The sequence below is a fragment of the Lithobates pipiens genome, unplaced genomic scaffold, assembly GCF_037356315.1.
Source record: "Lithobates pipiens isolate NorthernLeopardFrog02 unplaced genomic scaffold, aLitPip1_a1.2 Scaffold_28, whole genome shotgun sequence".
Taxonomy (NCBI): Eukaryota; Metazoa; Chordata; class Amphibia; order Anura; family Ranidae; genus Lithobates; species Lithobates pipiens.
In genome coordinates this window covers 197,546,097-197,561,330 of record NW_027507789.1, presented here as the reverse complement: position 1 = coordinate 197,561,330, position 15,234 = coordinate 197,546,097, and the positions used below count along the sequence as shown (strand labels likewise).

At 42.1% G+C, this 15,234-nt stretch overlaps 1 protein-coding gene across 2 annotated transcripts in view; it reads right to left on the bottom strand.

Moving 5' to 3' along the window:
- The window catches only part of LOC143936004 (cadherin-like protein 26), a 139,827-nt gene extending 125,032 nt beyond the window's left edge, over nucleotides 1-14,795 (bottom strand). Inside the window, exon 1 of one of the 2 annotated variants that reach the window (XM_077460267.1) lies at nucleotides 14,537-14,795. In XM_077460267.1, the coding sequence (XP_077316393.1) occupies nucleotides 14,537-14,575 (39 nt within the window). In that variant the 5' untranslated portion in view covers nucleotides 14,576-14,795. The remainder of the gene's footprint in view (nucleotides 1-14,536) is intronic. The other variant, XM_077460266.1, reaches the window with a different exon arrangement.
- Nucleotides 14,796-15,234: the final 439 nt, after the last annotated feature.

Sequence of the window (15,234 nt, the reverse complement as noted above, 5' to 3'; positions counted from 1 at the left end):
TTAAGTTCAAGGCTTCCGAGCATGCGTCGAATTGTTTCCGAGCATGCGTAGGAACTTTTCGTGTCGGAATTTGCACAGACGAACGGTATTTCTGATTGGAATTTTTTCTGACCGAAAATTAGAGAACCTGCTCTCAATGTTTTGCTGGCTGGAATTCTACTAGAAAAAGTCCGAAGGAGCTTACACACGGTCGCATTTTCTGGCCAAAACTTCACATCGGACTTTTGCTGGCAGGATTTCCGATCGTGTGTACATGACATTAGGCTCTGTTCACACCTGAGCGTATTGTTTTCAGGCAGAAAGTGGTGCAATTTTGTACAAGTCAAACAGTCACCAATGTAAAAAGAATGAAAAACGCCTGCAATCTGCCAAGAAAGAAGCACCTGTATTTTTTTGAGTTTTGCCTTTTGCTTTAGGCGACAGAACTCTCAGATGTGAACAGGGGCCATTGAAATGAATGGGATTTGTCTTGTTTGGCGTTTTTAGAGCTGAGGCTTAGAGCAGAAAAGAAACCGCCCAAAAACACCTAGATGTGAACGGAAACCTTAATCCTTTCACACCAAAATTTGTATCAATTAACAGATCTGAGGGGAAAAAAAAGCACAGAGATCATACAAATGTGCCCTGGTTGTCTGTGCCATCTTAACACTTCACCACTTCCGCAATTGTGGTTAGAACTCTCCTGCTTCTGACAGAATGTGGGCACAGAGGATGCATCAATGTGGATTTACCCTAAAGCACCTAATAAAACAGCATTTGTGGGTATAATTACAGTTACATCTCGGTTACAGCTTGTTATTAGTAGAACAAGAACATTTGGCTGTTATAACAAGTTTTGGTCTCGATTAGTGTGCCAATCTAATCCTCTAAATCATTTTTTAATCCAAGCAACTGTCATAGTTGGGATGACTCTCTATAGTAAATTTTAATGATTTATAAAGTAAGAGAGTTATAAAGAACCAAGGCACTGCAACCCGCTATCATACTGTACAGTGCTCTGCAGATCACATGAAAGCACCTGTTACACACTAAAATATTTTTGATATACAGTTGTGCTCATAAGTTTACATACCCTGGCAGAATTTATGATTTCTTGGCCATTTTTCAGAGAATATGAATGATAAACTTTTCTTTCACTCATGGTTAGTTAAAAGAAAAGGGGGAAAATAGGGGACATTGGGACTTTATATGAAATACATCACATCACTCGGGTAGGCTAAGACAATTATAGTATATACAATGTTCAGTAGTGACACTCATGGTTAGTGTTTGACTGAAGCCATTTATTATCAATCAACTATGTTTACTCTTTTTAATTCATAATGACAACAGAAAATACCCAAATTACCCTGATCAAAAGGTTACATACCCCAGTTCTTAATACCGTGTATTGCCCCCTTTAATATCATTGACAGCTTGAAGTCTTTTGTGGCATTTGTGGATGAGGCTCTTTATCCTCTCAGATGGTAAAGCTGCCCATTCCTCTTGGCAAAAAGCCTCCAGTTACTATAAATTCTTGGTCTGTCTTGTATGAACTGCATGTTTGAGATCTCCCCAGAGTGGCTCAATGACATTGAGGTCAAGAGACTGAGATGGCCACTCCAGAACCTTGACTTTATTCTGCTGCAGCCAATGACAGGTCGACGTGGCCTTGTGTTTTGGATCGCTGTCGTTGGAATGTCCAAGTAAGTCCCATGTGCAGCTTCCTGGCTGATGAATGCAAATGTTCCTCCAGTATTTTTTGATCACATACTGCATTCATCTTGCCATCAATTTTGACCAAATTTCCTGTGCCTTTGTAGCTCACACATCCCCAAAACATCAGCAATTCTCCTTCGTGTTTCACAGTAGGAATGGTGTACCTTTCATCATAGGCCTTGTTGACTCCTCTCCAAATGTAGTGTTTATGGTTGTGACCAAAAAGCTACATTTTGGTCTCATCACTCCAAATGACTTTGTGCCAGAAGGTTTGAGGCTTGTCTCTGTGCTGTGTGGCGTAAAGCGGGATACTTTGTGGCATTTGTGTAGTAATGGCTTTCTTCTGGCGACTCGACCATGCAGCCCATCTTTCTTCAAGTGCCTCTTTATTGTGCATCTTGAAACAGCCACATTACCTGCTGAACCAGCCAAATTTTGATCCATGCATGTATGGCCAGCTTAACACTACGTTTCATTAGGTTTCTGGTTCTAAGCTAGGTGGTTGTGTAAATTGGGCATTTTACCCGACTGCTTCCACTGTTTACTACCAAGGTAAATGTTAACTTTGAAGTCAGGCGCCATCAGTCAATGCCTGAGAACTGCATATGCCCTAGCTCAGGTGAGAGGTGTACTGTATGCACGATTGTCCATGACATCTCTGATTAACAAGATTTTGTATCAGGGCCACCTGCATGGATTTAACATTAATTTGTATTCCTTATGCTGTTAGCATTAGCAAATAGATAGGAAGGTATTATATAAAGTAAGTAAAACCAAGGATTGAGAGAGTTTTGCAAGACAAGCCAATTTTTTTTAAATAAATTTTGGACTTGATATACGAGTCGCATCAATACAGAGTATAAAAGAGAAGAAAGGCGCCTCTAAGTGTAGCAATATGGTTACATTTAACGAAGGTACAACATTTAGCAACTCACATGGTTGATAATTAAAAGAGACACATCTAAGTATGCAGGCATCCAGTGTAAAAGCTGTCCACATATGTAACTTGCCTATGCACATGTTGTCTATCAAGCTACATCAACTGGCAACTGCAGTGCCATGTACAGGATCTCTCAGAGACTAGGGATGCACTGAAATTTCGGCCGCCGAAACAAATCGGCTGAAAATGGCCCTTTCGGCAAAAAGCCGAAAGAGAATTTTCACCGATACTGGGGCAGAAAATGGGACGGGGCCTTCTGGGTTGGCCCTGCCCCCGGTGCCGCCCATCACCGGGGTGTCATTCCATCTTTACTCTCTCCTCCTCACCCATGCTGCAGTCAGCCTGTGGGGTCTCGCTGTAAAGTCCCGCTCTCCACAGCAGTGGCTGCATATGGCTCCTCTGCCCATGTGTAAATCGGCTGTGCAGGAGCTCGGGCACGCTGTTTACTGTGAAAGTGAAAGCAAAGGAGAGGCATCTAGCAGTGTGTGCTGCTCTGAGCCTCCCCCTAGAGTGCAGTACCCAGCATGGAGAATAAGGTACAGAGCTGCAGCTGACAAGTTTTAAAAAGGCTGTATATTATATATATATATATATATATATATATATATATATATATATATATATATATATATATATATATATATATATATATATATACACACATATATACACATCTCTGTGTGTGCATGTGTGTGTGTGTGCAGAGAGAGTGCAGAGACAGACTTGTCATCCGCTGGCTCACCGAGGATCAACAGAGCGATCCCCACTGAGCAAGCGGAGGAGTAAAAAACGGACAGCCCCATGTGAAAGGAGCCTTAAAGACATGAGGTTGATTTATTAAAGGCAAATAGACTGTGTACTCGCTCTGCGAGGGAATTTGCGCCGGGGCTTAGAAAATGAGAGGAAGCTTTGCTGACTTCCATCATCCAATCATCTGTCAGCAAAAATGCTGAATGGGTATTGTTTTCAAAGTGAAGTTTCAACTCATTTACTAAGTTCTAGAGCAAATGCCCTTGCATCTACACTTGCAAAATGCACAGTCTATTTGCCTTTAGTAAACTTACCTCAATGCCAAACTGAAAAAAAAAAAAAAAAAAAATCTCTCAAAAGGGACTCTAATGCCGCGTACACACGAGCGGACTTTTCAACATCCAAAGTCCGACGGACTGAGTCCGTCAGACTATTCGATCGTGTGTGGGCTGCAACGGACTTTTGACTCGCCAAAGTCCGAAGGACTTTAGAATATGGAACATGCTTCAAATTTTTCCGAAGGAACTCCGCCGGACCCGGTCCCTTCGAAAAATTCGCTCGTGTGTATGCTACTCCGACGACTAAAACCGACGCTAGGCCAGCTATTGGCTACTGGCTATGAACTTCCTTATTCGAATCCAGTCGTACGTCATCACGTTTGAATCCGTCGGAGTTTAGTGTGATCGTGTGTGGCCAAGTCCGCTCAGCCGAAAAGTCTGTCAGAACTCCGTCGGAATTCCAGCAGAACTCCGACGGAACTCCTTCGGAAGTCTGTCGGACATAAGTCCTCTCGTGTGTACGGGGCTTAATGGATTTAGGATGTGAAAAGGCCTGGGGACTAAAGTAGATTGGGGCTGTGTGCCCCAAAATGCACACAATCTAAAGCCCATCACACTCAATATATTCATTTCAATGACTCTAAAGGAGATTGTACAGTAGGATTATAACATGTTGAGCTTGATGTAACATGAGCTTGATCTAACATGATGTACCAATCACGGACATACGACAACAAAAAGTCTAGTTAAAAAAAATAAAAAATGATTATATATTTTTTTTAATAATAATAATAATGCTCAAAAAAATAAATAAAAATCAATGTAACAATATATTTTGCAGTCACAAATAGTTTTGGGTGTCTGTTCTTCCTATAAAACACAAGAAGAGCCTGGAGCACAGAAAATGTCCCTTAAAATAGGATGATTTTACTGTCACCGTCATTAGACGCAGCAAATCATTCATTTACTTTGATGTCGTACATGTCAAGCCCTTACCTGACATAGGGCGAGTTACTGAACTCTTTAGCGTAATGCTTCTCTTGTCGCCAACAATGATGTCAGAATATATATCCTCTGTCAATCTGTGGTAATTCAACTGCCATTTAACCTTTATACATGTAACAGACAAAAAGATGACACGCACTGACAACCTGTCAAAAGAAGACATCCCTTGTCCTGAGAACAGTGAACAAAGCAAGCTAGTCTGCACTGTTGCGGGTTTCTGCTCTCAGCAACAATGGGACCTGCCATTATTTCACTTATAATAAGTAAAATCCGGGAATTGTAATCCATGGTCTTTGATTATTACAGTATGCCGCTGGTAAAAGCCAAAAATTGAGCCTAATTTTGCCAATACTAGGTAAAGTATTATGCCACGTACACACGATCGGAAATTCCGCCAGCAAAAGTCTGATGAGAGCTTTTGTTCAGAAAATATGACCCTGTGTATGCTCCATCGGACTTTTGCTTGCGGAATAGAGCAGGTCCTCTATTTTTCGGTCGTAAAAAGTTCCGATTAGAAATTCCGATGCACAAAATTCCTACGCATGCTCGGAAGCATTGAACTTAATTTTCTCGGCTCGTAGTAGTGTTGTACGTCACCGCGTTCTTGACGGTTGAAAGTTCAGAGAACTTGTGTGACCCTGTGTATGCAAGCCAAGCTTGAGCGGAATTCCGTTGGAAAAATTATCCAAGATTTTTCCAATGGATATTCCTCTCGTGTTTACGGGGCATTAGGCTCTTTCCCTGTGCTCCTCTACTGTACCCATCTTTCCTACTAGCCCACCTGAGATTCCTGGGTACACTGAGCAAATGGAAGTCTCTGTACACTCCCTGCACCCCCTATGTGACGCCGCTCTATTAGCTGTTGCATATGCAATAAACACCACATAGAGGGGAATGTCGTGTTCTTCCACATATTGATGTACCGGATTATTCTCCTGCAGCCTTGTTATGGACCAAGTGTTCAGTTACTCGGTAAGGTACAGTCATGCTCAAAAGTTTGTATACCCTGGCAGAAATTGTGAAATTTTGGCATTAATATTGAAAATATGACTGATCATTCCAAAAAACAAAACAAAAAAAAAAAAAACACTGTCTTAAGGATAGCAATCACATGAAGCCATTTATTATCACATCGTTTTTTGGATCCTTTTTAAATCATAACAGAAATCAACCAAATGACTCTGATAAAATGTTTACATACCCTGGAATGTTTGGTTTCGGTACAGACACAGAAGGTGGCGCGCGCGCACACACACACACACACACACACACACACACACACACACACACACACACACGTTAAAATGGCAATTAAAAAGGTTAATTTCCCACATTTGTGGATTTTAAAATCACAAGTTTGTTAGCTCTCACATGGATGAGCCAAGCAGGCTAGACACTGAGCCACGAGGAGGTAGAAAAGAAGACAAAAGACCTGCGTAACAAGGTAATGAAACTTTACAAAGATGGAAAAAGGGATATAAAAAGATATCCAAATTCTTGACTATGCCAGTCAGTACTGTTCAATCGCTTAAGAAGAAGTGGAAAATTCAAGGCGCTTTTGATACCAAGCCAAGGTCAGTTAGACCAAGAAAGATTGCAGCCACAACTGGTGGAAGAATTGCCCAGAATACAAAGAAAAACCCACAAGTAACCACAGCAGAAACACAGGCTGCTCTCCAAAAGGACAGTGTGGTTGTTTAACCACTTTCAGACCGGACCAATTTGCTGGTCAAAGACCAGACCACTTTTTGTGATTCGGCACTGCGTCGCTTTAACTGACAATTGCGCGGTCGTGCGACGTGGCTCCCAAACAAAATTGACGTCCTTTTTTTCCCACAAATAGAGCTTTCTTTCGGTGGTATTTGATCACCCCTGTGGTTTTTATTTTTTGCGCTATAAACAAAAATAGAGCGACAATTTTGAAAAAAAACGCATTATTTTTTACTTTTTGTTATAATAAATATCCCCCAAAAATATATAAAAAAAACATTTTTTTCCCTCAGTTTAGGCCGATACGTATTCTTCTACATATTTTTGGTAAAAAAAAAAAAAATAAAAAAAAAATCGCAATTAGCGATTGATTGGTCTGCGCAAAAGTTATAGCGTTTACAAAATAGGAAATAGGGATAGTTTTATAGCATTTTTATTAATATTTTTTTTTTTTTTTTTACTAGTAATGGCGGCGATCAGCGATTTTTATTGTGACTGCAACATTGTGGGGGACCCATCGGACATTTTTGACACATTTTTGGGACCATTGTCATTTATACAGTAATCACTGCTATATAAATGCAGTGATTCCTGTGTAAATGACACTGGCAGTGAAGGGGTTAACCAGTGGGTGGCAGTGTAGGGGTTAAGTGTTCCTAGGGGTGTGTTACTAACTGTGGGGGGGTTGGGCTTTCATTTAGTGAACACTGATCTTTGCTCCAATCACATGGAGCAGAGATCAGCGTCACTAGTTGCTAGGCAGAATGGAGAAATGTTGTTTACAACGGCACTTCTCCATTCGGCCGCTCCGTGAGACGATCGTGGGGATGCCCGCGGCGATCGAGTCCGCGGGTCCCGCGAGCGGACTCACGGGGGTCCCGACCAGCGCAGGAGCGCGCCGCCGGTGGCGCGCTCCCGATGGCAGGGCGGCAAATTTAAAGGGATGTACATGTACGCCCATTTGCCTGCCCGTGCCATTCTGTCGACGTACATCGTCGTGCGCTGGTCGGCAACTGGTTAATGCCTCGTACACACGACCGGACTTTCCAACAGACTAGGTCCAATGGTTTTCCCGACTGACTTTCCGAACGAAAAGACTTGGCCACACACGAACGACCAAGTCTGTTCGTAAGTCCGTTCGTTTTGAACATGATGACGTAAACGGGACTAAACAAGGAAGTTCAATAGCCAGTAGCCAATAGCTTCCCTTGTGTCATATTTGGTCCCGACGGACCAGCATACAGACGAGCGGTTTTCCAGATTTTAGTCCGTCGGAATTGAGTCCATCGGATAGATTTGAAACATGTTCTATTTCTAGGTCCATCTGATTTTTTTTTCCCCCATAAACGATCGGACTAACCCACACATGATTGGATTGTCCGACGGACTAATCCCTTCGGGTCCAGTCTGCCGGAAACTCTGGTTGTGTGTACGCGGCATTAGGAGAACAATTCAACGATACTTGAACAAAATTTTACATTGTATTTTTTGTAAATGTAACTACCTACTCCCAAACTGTCATTTGAAGTAAAACACATAGCCAAGTATTATTCTCCACAATTTTTTCATTGTGCATTAAAAAAAAAGAAAAAACAAATAAAATTAGACATGCTATCTGCCAATAGAACTTAACCAAAAAGTGCATTCTATGCATCCAAAAATATAGTAAATATACCAAATCAAATCATTATTCAACCAAAAAAATTATGTCAAAGCAATAACTCCAAGGCCAATGATAAATAATGCGTTATCGCCTCTGATTCCACAATATGTCTGGTTGACGAACGGCCGTTCAGAAACGAACTGAAAAGCACACAATGAAAAGCGCGAATCAACACTCACCAAACTTCTAACACGAAATTAGCAGAAGGAGCCCAAATGGTGATGCTAAAGAGCTGAAAAACAACATAGTACACCACTACATTCGTATTTGTTGGCCAACAATTCATTGCCGTTTGTATGCAAGACAAGTTTGAGCCAACACCCTTCAGACAAAAGTCCACGGTTTTGTTGGGCAACAATCCGATCGTACGTACAAGGCTCAAAGCTCAGTGCAGCCAAGCCGTAGATAAGCAGTTGGTGCACTGTGCTACAACCGCGGTCCAGGTAAAACGCAGCACATCAGTGTAAAGGCAGCCTTATGGGGGGGCTCAGGACAGTAAGGGCTTGTTTACATTTGAGGTTTGGATGGTGATAAAAGTCCATAGCTCATTGTGGCCTGTGACTGGTTACCAAAACACCAAAATGTTGAGCACCCCTCGCTTAACGTCTACAACAAAAAATGATGATTAGCTAGTTGCACCAACCTTGAAAAATTAATATAAACATATTCCTGTTTTATCATTTGTGTATTTATTTTATTTTTTTCTATAAAAGGATCTGAAAAGAACGCTTTATTCTTAGATCAGGATAAAATAAGAACAATTGGTTATGAAGTGAAACAAACAGGTTTTCAAACACCATGGAAAAAAAGAAATAAGTAACAATGAATATCTATCACCCTCATTTCTCATTTTGTTGAATAAAACACATATATTTACAGTATATTTACAGTATAAGAATGTCATACGTGTTATTACTACTTTGTCCTAAAGGAGAAAGTTATCCTTTTTTAATTGAAACGTGTGATAAGCTTTTATTTCGGCCATATCAAAAATCGAATTACAACATGTCAGAACATAACAAGTCACTTTAATCTGCTATGTATGTCATCGGCTCCAGAGGCTATTCTTTAAAGCCAAGAGTTGCAGGTGGTAATTACCTAAATGGGATTCCCTGGAAAACTGCAGTAAAGACAGCTATACATGAAGCATTCTTTATTACCAGAATATGCCTGACCGATTAAAAGTAGGTAGCTATTTGAATTAATTCAAATCATACACTCCATTTAGTATAATAGCATAACTACAGTATGAAAATACCCAATAGGAGTGATTATTTGCTATCCGTTTCTGATAACTATTGAATATCTTCAGGATATTAAGGTTGGCCATACATTATACAATTTTCTTGCACAACTTTTCTTTAGATTTACCAAAACCATATAATATGAGGTCAAACCTAAACACTTTGAATTTGTATACAATCAGGCAGGCCCTTGTACTACATAGGTGAAGGTAGATCTAAAGAAAATTGAATAAGAACATTTTATGGTGTATGGCCAGATTAAAGAGGAAGTAAACCCTCTAAAAAAAAAAAATAATAAATAAGAAAAAAAAAATAAAAAAAATAAAAAATAAAAAAAACACACCCCGCAAGACAAAGGCATAATGAGCTAGTATGCATGCAAACCAATATGGTTTGCGAATAAAACAATCAAGAAATACATAAAAAAAAAAAAATAGCAGGTGAGTCAATAAGCTGACATCTATCCAATACTGAAATACCAGTTTTAGGACACACGGTTACCTTAAAAAACCCTTACAAACCACTTTGACCTACAGGTAAGCCTAGATTAAGGCTTACCTGTAGGTCCAAGAAATATCTCCTAAACCTATACAGTTTAGGAGATATTGACCTGAAGACAGCCACCGCTGTCTACGGCGCATGCGCAGGCGCACTGGGTAAGCCGCAGATCGCAGCGATATACCGCGAGTGTCGGCTCCAGTGCGCATGCGCGGGAGTGACGTCATCGCTGCTCCGGCGAATGGCAGCGGTGGAGCAGCGAGACCCACCAAGAAGATGGACGCTCGGAACTATAGGGGACAGCGGTGACTTCGCTGGCTCCTGTGTCAGGTAACTGACACATAATGGACTACCGTACTATTATAGTAGTCCATTATGCTTTACCTTTGCAGGGAATGAAAGAGATAGTAAACCCATCAGGTTTACTTCCTCTTTAAAGGAGGAGGTTATTCAGTTTATAAAAACTATACAAATACTGTAGCTGCTGACCTTTAATAAAAAGGACCCATACCTGTCCGGGGGTCCAGCAGTGTCCTCACCTGGGCCGGCTCTTTGCCAGCTCTCCGTTTTCTCAACGCCAGCATGTTTACTGAGGGCAGCAGGTGGTGCCTACATCTGGCACCCCACTGCGCATGCCCGAAACCTGCTGTGCAATCCGAATAGTACTGCAGCCTCCTTGAACTGTGATGTGTCCCAAGAAGTTGTGGTCAGGGCGGGACCCCAAACATGATGGGGGGGGTCAGAACTTCCCCTTTTGGATGAAATTACCCTTTAAACAGTCACTGATTACAATTGTTTAGCCTCCAAAAAGTTAAAGAGGCGCCCCAAAAAAATGAAAGGTCAACAGCTACAAAAACTGTAGCTGCGGACTTTTAATATAAGGACATTTACCTGTCCGGTTATCCAGCAAAGTCCTCACCCAAGCCGACTCGTAAATCTGCTTTGAGTGTAGGCATTGACATCTTAAGTAAGGGAAACTGGCAGTGAAGCCTTGTGGGACCAGTGATGTGCCCCAGAAGGCTGAAGGGAAAAGGGCAGAAACTCCGGTTCAGATCGCTACGGCACATCTGACTAGAAGAGGGAGCGGGTACTTGTGAAAAACCAAGTACCTACTCCCTCCCCGAAAAAGTGCCAAAATCTGGCAGTGGAGGGGGGATGCAAACAAGTGGAACATACCCCTTTTGGTGAAGTTCTGCTTTAGAGTTGGCTGTAAAAAAAAAATGTATTTTTTTTTTTTTGTTTTTTTTTAGTCGCATGGGTTTCCTGACATTTGTCCATGTACGCAACCCAAGACAAAATATACAAAATCTTTGTTTCTTGTTACACTTGCTTACTGAAGTCTACTACATTGGAGCCATAGTTTCCATACACGGCACATATGATGGCAAAAGAAGCCTGAAACAGCTGTATGCCAGTTGAAATAAATGGCTATATGATTTCAGGCCATCTATACACCAGGGCTGGGTTCTGGATGTGCATTTGGCCACTGGGGTATAAAGGAATGATTGGGAATAATCCCCTTTCTGGGAAATGTAGGAAATTAGATATGAGAATACTTTCTGTTTGAATGGTCTACTGTGCAAAAGCTTCCTTGTATGATATACAGATTTCTCCATGTATGCTAAACTGTGTGGATGGAGGAATCTCCCACTGGGCCAAGCTTCAGTATCTTGCTAGTCGGCCCCGCTGGCTCTCAACTTAAAAAATGCCTGCACCCAATCAAAATTTTAAAGAGGGATTCCACCAAAAAAAAATATATTAAAAGCCAGCAGCTATAAATACTACAGCTGCTGACTTTTAATAAATGAACACTCACCTGTCCCGGGTTCCAGCGATGCCGGCAGCCGAGGCCGATCGATCGCTCGGCTCTCGGCTGCTGTAGTCACCATTCTAGGTGAGGGAATCAGGAATCGAAGCGAATCGGCTTCACTTCCCGGTTCCCTACTGCGCATGCACGAGCCGCGCCGCGCAATAGGAAATCTCTGCGCTGTCACTGGGACCCGTGTGTGTCTCAGCAGACAGCGCGGCAGGGCAGGAAATGGCGTAGACTCCCGTGGGAGTCTATGCCCGGAAGTGGGTGAAAATACCTGTCTTTGACAGGTATCTCCACCCCCCTCCCCCCTGAAAGGTGCCAATTGTGACACCGGAGGGGGGGAGGGATCCGATCAGCGGAGGTTCCACTTTAGGGTGGAATCCCGCTTTAAGGTAGTGTGAGAGCCAGCGAGGCCAACTAGCTAGATATGGAAGCTCGGGCCAGTGGGAGATTCCTCCATCCACACAGTTAAGCATAGATGGAGGAATTTGTTCCACTTTTTCCATCTGACCATAGAAAATCTGCAGATAATCTATAGGTGTATGGCCAGTCTTAGTGCTTACTAAGCTTGATTACCATGTGACCTGGAACAGAAGAAGAAAAAGGACTCCTGCGATTCTTTCTCTATGGCTTCTGGGAATGCCTCGCCTCATTCTGCATTCCATGCTAATAGGGAGGTCAAAGAACATGCTTCCTCTAATACCATACACACACTATGAGAACTGCCACACAGTACTACAGTACCACTTCACCTGCATTGAACTAGGACTCGGGAAAGGAAAAATTGATTAAACTGTGTGTGTATTATTTTTTCTGTACTGCCAATTCACTATTCTCTTTTGGATTAGCTTATTATTATTTAATCTTTTATCTGATCCATTTCTGAAAGTTTTGAGTTTAAGCCATACCCTTGTATAACTGTATAAAGCCCGACGAAAGTATCTACGTTATCTCAAAAGTTTGCATCATTAATATCTTAAAGTGTAACTAGAGGCAAAACTTTCAGATAGGAGTAGGGGTATAACCCCCGTCATTTTTCTGCCATCTGTGTCCCATTGGGGAAATTTCCCTTCACTTCCTGTCTCATAACTAAAACAGGAAGTGAAAGCAAATACATCCAAAGTGTGAAAATCCCAGGATCATTACAACTGGTGTCCCCATTGAAATATTTCCCCGCTATTAGTGTTCTGATGTCAATCCAAAACATGGGATCCTCTTTTAGGTTCACTTGCAATGGATAATGCTAAACATGACAAATAGAGAGGCTAATTCTCCCGAACGGAGACACAGACAACAATAAAAACCTGGCAGGGGTTCTAATCGCTCTTCACTCCAACCAGAAGGGGAAAAAAAAAAAAAAAACGTTTGCTTTTACACACTTGCTGCCCGCCATATAGCAAAATTAAGTTGGCAAAGTGGTAAACCGGACGTCATACAAAGACACATCGCAACTCTATCTGACGGAGACTCTTTACCACGTGATCAGCCGTGTCCAATCACAGCTGATCACAGTGTAAACAGGAAAAGCCATTGATCGGCTTTTCCTCACTTGTGTCTGTCAGAGTCTTCTGACAGGGGGTGATTGATGCCCACACTGGACAACCAGGACCATCAGGGATGCCACCCATGTCCACCAGGGATGCCAATCAGTGCCCCGCAATGGATGCCAGTGCCCACAACAGATGCCAAACAATAATGCCTGCCAGTGATGCTCATCAGTACCATTCATTAGTGTACATCAGTGCCCATCCATCCTGTGCATCAGTGCCGCCTTTCAGTGCCACCTATGTGTATCCATCAATGCTGCATATCAGTGCCACCTCATTGGTAGGAATGAGCTCCGCATGTTCGCACACTCCAAGTGCTAATCACAGGCAGTGAGACATTTCCCGATCTCTGCAGCCGCACATCGGGGCAATGTCTCACTGCCTGTTATTAGCGCCGCACCAATTTCCTGGGGGGGGCGCTGCACGTGGAGTGTGCGAACACGCCAGAGCTCATCCTTATTCATCGGTGCCCATCAGTGTCGCCTTATCAGTGCCCATCAGTGAAAGAAAAAAAACGTACTTATTTACAAAATTTTGTTACAGAAACAATTTAGAAAAAAATAACGTAGTGTCTTTTTTTTAAATTTGTTTAGCAGAAAATAAAAACCGCAAAGGTGATCAAATACCACCAAAAGAAAGCTCTATTTGTGGGAAAAAAAAAAAAAAAAACAACGCCAATTTTGTTTGGGAGCCACGTCACACAACCGTGCAATTGTCAGTGCCGAAACGCAAAAAGTGGTCTGGTCCGGAAGGGGGGTAAATCCTCCTGGGGCTGTAGTGGTTAAACAACTGGAACTGATAATACTAACCGTGCCATGTAACATTAGAAGCAGTTACTGCACGCACCACTGACACCAACCTTAGCTCGCTATAGCGTATTGACTTTCTGAAATCCATGAACACAAACAGACAGATTGTCAACAATACACACGTCTCGTTCAGAGTAGGTGCAGAGACTAGAAATGACCATTTACTTTAAACAATAGGCAATTGATTTTACATAATCACAAGATAATAGTCGTTGATATTTAAAATATTCAATATCTGCTCCGTAACATAAAGGTGCCCATCCTGAACACTGAACGTTACAATAACACGCAGCTCCTACATGCTACACAAAGGGGGTTCATTACTAAAAGCAAATCCACTTTGCACTACAAGTGCAGTTGGAAGTGAAGTCGCTGTAGATCCGAGGGGGACATGCAAGGAAAATAAAAAACTGCTTTTTTGCTTGCACGTGATTGGACGATAAAATCAGCAGAGCTTCCCCTCGTTTCAGATCTTCCCCTCAGATCTACAGCGATTGCACTTGTAGCGCAAAGCGGATTTGCCTTTAGTAAATAACCCCCCTACCGTGAACCGTGAAGGAAAAACGTTGCTCGCTACTCACCACAAGCAGCACGACCAGCAGCAAAGGAAAAGTCTTCATTGTTACGTTCCTCTTGGTGACAATAGTCAATGCTTTATGTAGCCTGGTGTTGAGTTGCTAGTAGAAAAAAAAAAATGCTCAGCTTAGGAACAGCCTGGAGCTCCTCTTTCAGACAAGTCAGACTTGATTTGAGACCCTCCCTTTGGTTCCTCCCTTCTGCCCAGCTATAGAATCCCCTCACCACATCACAAAACACAGCCCAAGTGCTAAACTGGATCCTCGGTGACAACCAGACACACCTTCCCAGCTGCACACTTTGTGTAGTGGTATGAGGAAAGCTTCCAGGCAATGAGAAAGCCCTTCAACTCTCTCTATGACTCACACCACATCTTTTCTTTGTAATTTAAAAAATTGTCTCCAGGTTTCCATCATTACTGCAAATGTGTTGACTCAGTCGAAACTTAAAGTGGATTTACAGGTAAAAGTTTTTTGTATCTAAGGTTGGCCATACATGTTCAATTTTCTCGTACAAATTTCCTTTAGATTTACCGAAAATATGAGGACAAAACTTTCAATTGTATCCAAGTAGCCAGGCCCTCGCGCTACATAGTTGAAGGTAAATCTAAAGAACGTTGTTCGGAAAATTGTATAATGTATGGCCAGCCTAATGCTGGCCATACAAGGTTAGAATATCGTTCGGAAAAAACGTCCGCTACGCT